We start from the raw sequence: 7,453 nt of genomic DNA, 5'->3' as shown, positions 1-7,453 counted from the left end.
TTTTCATTGTAATTGTCAAGATATATTTTAATTGTATTGTGCAAAGATGAACTTTTTCTTTATCAGGCATGTCCTAAAATGTTGTCAAGCTTTTGGTTTTCACTTTGCGTAAAGTAATGATTTAAATGTTATTCATGCAATTGTCAAACAACATGAGATATTTGGATGCAAGTTCCTATCTAAAGTTCATGAACAATGGTAAGTAGATGTAAATAAAAAAAGAGTAGATTAAAACATTAAGTAGCTCTTCTCTGTATTGATATTAATATGCAAGTTACTGTTATTGCATATATTTTTTCCCCATGTTATCTTTTCTTTTGTCAAAAAAAAATATTGCGTTCTCTTTCTTTTTTGGGTTTGTGTAGGAATACGAAGAAAAAAAAATAAAGTGGATTTCATCATATCAAGAATGGACAATACATTATGAATATATATAAGATTGTAATGACACTATAAAATAATAGTGAATTGGACATCATGGCACTTATTATGCTCCAAATAGTTTAATTTTCAATTTTTGTATGTACATTTCAGCTTTAAAGTTTTTGTAGTTTAAGTTTTCGTTTTCATTAACTCTATAAGCTTAATTTCTTTCGTTTTAGGTGCTCAAAAACCGATTGAGAATGACGCAACCAGAGACAATTTGGGTACAAACTCAACTGCAAACGAAAAAATTGTTCAGGTATGTCTTCCATTTGTGTTTTAAGTGATTGCATTTAGAGTTCTAATATTTGGTTATTGGAACTTATTTAAAGTGCTATGTGCTATATCTTCTTCTTCATTTTATAGCTTTATGAGTTCTTTATGCCTTCTTTTTACGTTCTTATTTCAGATTACTTTGTATATTTGGTTGTTCTTAAAGGAATTTTCTTGCTTCACTCTTTGTACATATATACCAAGGAACTAAAACAAAGTATGCCTGTAAGTGCATTTTATCCATCAAAATAAGAAAAGAGAATAAGTAGTATGGAGTTTCTTTTTTCTTACGGACAAAATTTCAGTTGTGTATATTATGCTAATGCAGGAGAAGTTGCTTCTTTTTTTTGGATGTTACTGGCAGGTGGAAATCAGACTATTTGTTCGAAGTGTCTACCAATTAGATTTGATTGCACAAAGATAATGTTGTTGCCGTACCTATTATTTTATAGTGTCATACAACAGTATGCTTATATGTTTTGTACTTAGGATAGTGTCATTTACAATTAATTATCTTGGGCGAGTGTATTTACAACATATTTTCATCTTTGCATCAACTTGAGCTCAGTCAATTACTTGGAAAGTTAAAGATGCTAAGTGGAGGGAACCGCTGTTTTAAGTTCATAATAATAAAATCTATGATGCACAGACACGGCACATTGGCCGCGTATCACGTGTCGAATATGCAAATGGACACGATACGCCTATAATACGGTCGGAGACGCATTGGATACGTATCTGGATCAACGGATACGGTGTTTGACAAATGGATACAGGTATCCGACTGTCTGGATACATATATCTGCACCATGGCCTTTGACGCAATTTCGTGGAAGAAAACCTCATGACGAAGATGACGCAATCTAGTGGAAGGACGCCTTGTGAAGAAGATGACGCAATTTGACGAAGGAATGCGTCGCATGGAGATGACCCGATCTAGTGGAGGAGGCTTCGCGAAGAAGATGATTGCTAGGTCGACATGCCATTTGTTTGTTTCTGTAGTAAAAAACGACACCACCGTTTCTTTTTTTTTTCTTTTTTTTTAGGGTTTAAATGAGACTAAAGCCCAAAACTACATAGCTGTACATCTGAAAATGACAGCTGTTAGCTATGACTACTTATCCCTTTAAAAATTACTCTAAAAAGAGAAGGAAAAAAAATCCAAACCTGAAGACTATGATTCCATCACTTTAATTTGTGGATGTCCTTAAAAGTCCTGTGAAGAAAAAAAAAAATGAAAGCCTAACCTATCAATTGATTTATTTGATAAGATAAGGGAAGAAAAACCTGCCGAGAACAAAAACCACAATCAAACCACTACAATTAAAGTGCAAAATTTTCAATAATCCTGTGAAAATGCAAGAGAAGATTAAGGAATAAGAAGCATTTTGATAGAGAACAAAACACACAAATTTAATAATTGAGAACTACAGAACTACCAGTTCTTTTTGGTTTTTCGCCAATTTGATCTTCTCCTTCAGGCTCTAGCACAACATTTTCAATTCGTTCTCTTGAGGTTATTTTATTTTGTGTTTTATTTACATGTCCAGCAAAACTGGTTCCTCTCCCACGTTTGCTTTTATTTTCATGCAAGTTTATCTTTCTTCAAAACTGTTTCCTTCACACGCTTCAAGCCTGGAACTGCCGAATAGCAGTTCTATTCTAAACGTATTAGGTCTCTTTTTATTTTCTTTTTTGTTTTATTCATTTAGCAATAACATGAGAGCCTTTAAACTGTAAGCAGTTTGAAAACAGCAGTCTCTCTCCCACGTTTCTTTCCTCAGTTTCCAATATTTTTTTTTTTATTGGTGTTTTTACTGCATCTGTCTCTTTGTGTTTTCAACTTTTTATTTTAAATCAAGACCAGTTACCAACATTGCATTCGTCAATTATAAATTACGTGGACTTGTTTTACCAGTATTTGGTTTAATTTCCGTTTAATTTTTTTTTTTTTGTATTTCTTGCTCTCAATTTTTATTAAAAATTTAGTTTTTTTTCTTTCAATTCAGTTTTATGTTTGGTTCTAAGTTTTTTACCAGTTTGTCCTCCTGTTTTGGATTTTTTGGTTTTTGATTGTGAAGGAAACATAGGGATATTCTTGGCATTTTGGAATGCTTCACCAATCTGGGGTTCTGGGGCTCTCCCTTTATATATATAGATGCTACGGTTTTTTTTTTGCTTTAATGACAACGGCGAGGGTAATGAAGGTTTAGGCAAGCAGAAACAACCCCCAAAGCAGAAAGGGCAATAAGAAACTGTAATTGGGCATGTCCGACTCCACTAGTCTCTAACAAAAGATGACGTAAATAGTTTGTCATTTGGAAGCACTTTTAAAATGAATGAAATGCTTTTAGAAAAAATGTTTTTTGTTTTTAAAAGCACTTTAAATATTTTTTCGAGATTCACTTGTATTTTTGTTAAGGATTGGTATAAAAAATATTCTCATAAAAAACATTTTTAGTTATTTTAAAAGTATTTCCAAACAAGTCCAAAATCAAGTGCCGAATCCCACCAAAAAAAAACCTAACCCCACAGCCTGGGATAAATATGAGTTATCTTGAACGACATGCGTTGAAGACGATCCAGGCCATTATATCTTGGAAAGCTGTATAACCCGAAGTCGTTTGTCCCGATCGAGCAACTTAAACTTCGTCGTATGAAAAAACTGGGTACACAAAAACAGAGATCAACAAGGAATATATAGAACAGTTTTGTATCTAATTAACTTTAATGATGTGTAATTTGTATGAAATTATGAAAGTGTTAGGCTGTTAGCTGCAATTTCTTTTTTTTTTCCCGAATATATACAATACAACCATGTTGTCTACACAGAAGATATATCACTCGTTTATCTTTAGACTTATTGGCTAGGGCTTAACTGCTGCCAAGACCACAGAAACTTTACATGCAAGAAATCCATGTTGAGAGTTGTCCCACATTGGTGAGGGACAAGGCTTGCTATGTGCTTATATGATCTTGGGCTACTTCCCATATTGCCAATTGGTTTTATGGTGGAACCTCAATTTCATCATGGTATCAGAGCCAAGTTGTCGACGTGTGAAGCCCAATGGCCACACGCGCTCCACGTCACCCAGTTGTTGTCCACATGCAGGCTTGAAAATCCATCACACGTGCGGATGCGTGTTGAGAGTTGTCCCACATTGGTGAGGGACAAGGCTTGCTATGTGCTTATATGCCAATTGGTTTTATGGTGGAACCTCAATTTCATCAATCCAATCATCCCAGCTATGAGTTCTTTCGGCGTGAATACGATTGGGACGTCCCCCGAGCCATACTTCACTGTGAGTAAAGTGAAACCAATTGCCAATGCAAGGACAAATATTGGAACCTTAGATCCTCCGAAGGTCTGGTTGGTCTGTCCTGTGTTCGTGGAAGTCAATTCTGCAGCGGGCAATCCATCAACCGACCTTTCCAGTAGCAGGAGATAAAAGAAGTCGTCCATTCCACCTGTTAAAAATGCGAAGCTTATGTTTTCCCCAGCTGAGAAGGATGCGACTGATGTACCAATAAAGATCAGCATGGCATCGTAAAGTAGCAAAGATATTCTCTCATGGTTTCCTCGTTGGATATCCCACTCACTGGTAGACTTGATTCAGGGAGGCATTTGGTGAAGATGGTGACGGGGTCAAGCCCGGATAGCTTGGTGACAAGGTAAGGTCTCAGTTGTACCATGGAATTGTCACTTCCCTCCCCCAGCAAGATATCCTCAGCCTCAAAGTTGTAACTAAAAACCAGTATATTGTAGTTTATTTTCATCTTTTTCTTCCAACGAACTTTGGCGCCCACAGATAACAGTCAAGCACACACTTCCTAACCGCCATTGACCTGATTTTGGACAGTTTAACAATTGTTAGCATGATTTGGTAAAACATGCGTAATGCCAGTTTTCTAATTCAGTTTTGATCCTACAGAAATTCAACTAGTACGCATACGCCAGAGACAAGAGTACACGTAGGAAATCTGCTAGCAGCAATTTTTCGGTATGCACATTCATCGTTTTATACTTAGCATATGGATGCTAAACTAATTCTAGTAAGTCTAACATGATTCAAGACTGATCCAAACAGCTTCAATTTTTCCAAGCTTAGTTCCCTCAAAGGTGAACTGATCAACAGAACCTCTTTGAAAGTGAAGCACGCCATCCTTCGAATCTGTAGCATGGTCTGTTACGACACTCAACACTCGACGGTATCCTCTGTAATGTTGAGTCACCATTTTCGTCTATCACGCACAGGAGGATTCCAGCATTCAAGTCAGAGAGACTTGAGCCATAAACATTACTAGTACGGTACCTAACTTAAACTTGTATAAAGGCTGAGATCGTCATCGCCGAGAAAAGCTTTTCCACTGAGTTATCTGTGCAGATTTTCACTTCTGTAGCTGGCAAGAGACGTGAAGGCTTCGCATAGCCCTTGGAATCTGAACAAAAGAGGAAAATATTTTAGCACACAGAAGATTTGATAGAAGTTGCATACGTGAAACGTCTAATGTCCCGCGCTTCATTTGCCCCTCCCCCAGTGTTGTTTGTTTGACGCTACATATTTGACAAAAGTATAGAAATTCAAAGATTTCACAGGCAAGGCATCCAAAAATTCAAACTTTTGATATTTGTATTGGATTCTTTACATATCCTCTGATTAATCTCAATTTTCTTTATCTTTCTCTCTCTCTCTCTCTCTCTCTCTCTATCTTTCTCTCTCTCTCTCTCTCTCTCTCTCTCTCTCTCTCTCTCACACACACACACACTCACACACACAAAAACGTACACACACAAGTAAATGGCCTAAATCCAAAATCAAGTTAATGAAATCTAATAACAATTCAAACCCTTTTGTCTTTAACTTCTAAATAAGCAAATGGGAGACTTTGGATGCGGTCCTTAGTTATGAATATTCTTTAATTGAAACCTTGTTAGTTTTTAATTTTTGATCCAAGTTCCTGAAATTAATGTGATAATTTATTTCTATGAAAGTTACTATATTTTTTTTAAATTAAAAATTAAAATTTATAGTTGTTTATATTAATGAGATTTTAAATAAAAAACCATTATTTGTGGGAATAAAAATATTAAAATATAAATTTACTATCGTGTGTGTGTCTATATATATATATATATATAAACATGGGTACATTCATCAAAATTAACCAAAAAATTATTGTATCAAAACATGGGTACATTCTTCAAAATCACAAAAAAAAAAAGAGGCAAAGATATTAGGCTTAATAAAATTAGTAAATTTCTTCGATTAAACTTAACATGGATACATTCTCAAATCAAAGAAAAAAAGAGTGTACCCATATAAGTTTAAAAATGGATTAGAAAAAAATTGAATATATTTTATATATAAAAAAATGGTACATTTTACATATAACAAATTGGTATATTTAAGAATGAGTACATTTTAAGATTAAAAATTTGAAAAAAAAATACATGAATGGTACATATAATTAGCATGGGTACAAATAAATAAAAAAATATGGGTACAAATACAAATAAAACTTTATAAAATATGGGCATAAAAAGAAATTAATATATGGTTAAAAATTAAAACTGAAAAGAAAATTGGTACAAATTAAAAAAGGGTTGCAAATTAAAAATGGGTACAAACTAAAGATAAAAATATATGATAAAAAATTTAGCCATAAATATAAATCTACTAATTGTAACATTTTAACATTAAATGAATATATTTAGAAATAAAAAATATTTTATTATTGAAATAATTAATGACGTTATTAATACCAAGGACGTTGATAAAAAAGTGAATAAAAAATAAGGTTTTAATCAAAGGAGTAGCAAAAGGAAGGATGATAACTTAATTTTTCTTAAGCAAATAAAGCATTAAAGCCAATCCCAAAATTTACAAATTTTCCTGAGTTTTCTTAGAAACCAAACAAGTATCTCTCTTCAACTGAAGGAAATCCCAGTGCGTGGAAAAGGATTTGGTGGGTGTTTGTTTGCCTTGAAAACCCGAGAGTTTGGAATGGATTCGAAAACGCCGAGTTGGGGTGTGAAGGTGAAACCCTTGGCTGCTGCTCTGAAATTGATTCTCTGGGTTACTATGTCGTCTTCCTAGAAACCCCTGATTGGTTGCAGAGATTGCATGCCTCGAGAGATTTTTCAATATGACCGGTACACAGTGGCGGATCCAGGAATCTTACCCCAATGGGTCGCAGTGTAAAAGTTCAAATAAAAATTTAGGATGGAAAAACAAAAGTGAGTCCCTAACTTATCTAGATAGGGTCGCGAAGTACAAAGCCCCGGTCATTGACAACCGTTGTAAGGATAACAAAACCTATGTTTAGTAATGTGCTATAAAAGAACTTTTTCATGATGCACTTGAATGTTTAGTAATGTGCTATAAAAGCACTTCTATTAGGGTGTAACCAAACCATCGAAAATCCTCATAACTTTTCCTTAACAAAGCTGCCGAAAAGGTAGAAGCATTCCAACATTTTAAGGTGTAACCAAACCGTCGAAAACAATGGCAATTATTCAAGAAAACAAAATAATTAAGAACTCTTCACTATGAATGCCCAATTTTTCAAAGAAATTATTTGGAGATGCAGTGGAAATAGCTAAAGAGAATAAATTGAAGTGACAAATATCAACGACAGCAGAAATGAAGAAATAAAAATATTTGAAGTATGACTGGGATTGTTCTTATAACGTAATCCAATACACTAGCACTAAAATCATATGAAACAGATAGATACTTACATGCCAGTATTTTGA

The 7,453-nt window shown here is 34.2% G+C and overlaps 1 protein-coding gene and 1 pseudogene across 1 annotated transcript in view; both read right to left on the bottom strand.

The window, feature by feature from the left end:
- Nucleotides 1-2,019: 2,019 nt before the first annotated feature.
- LOC126588979 (uncharacterized) lies at nucleotides 2,020-5,220 on the bottom strand (annotated as a pseudogene).
- Nucleotides 5,221-7,369: 2,149 nt separating this feature from the next.
- LOC126588689 (mitochondrial import inner membrane translocase subunit TIM10-like) overlaps nucleotides 7,370-7,453 on the bottom strand; it is a 1,228-nt gene continuing 1,144 nt past the window's right edge. Inside the window, exon 4 of the mRNA XM_050253798.1 lies at nucleotides 7,370-7,453. This exon is cut by the window's right edge and continues 55 nt beyond it. Within this exon, the coding sequence (XP_050109755.1) occupies nucleotides 7,382-7,453 (72 nt within the window). The 3' untranslated portion in view covers nucleotides 7,370-7,381.

This window comes from Malus sylvestris, chromosome 11 (genome assembly GCF_916048215.2).
Source record: "Malus sylvestris chromosome 11, drMalSylv7.2, whole genome shotgun sequence".
In the NCBI taxonomy this organism is placed as follows: domain Eukaryota; kingdom Viridiplantae; phylum Streptophyta; class Magnoliopsida; order Rosales; family Rosaceae; genus Malus; species Malus sylvestris.
Note: the sequence above shows the minus strand (reverse complement) of the source record. Positions and strands in the feature narration are given on the sequence as shown.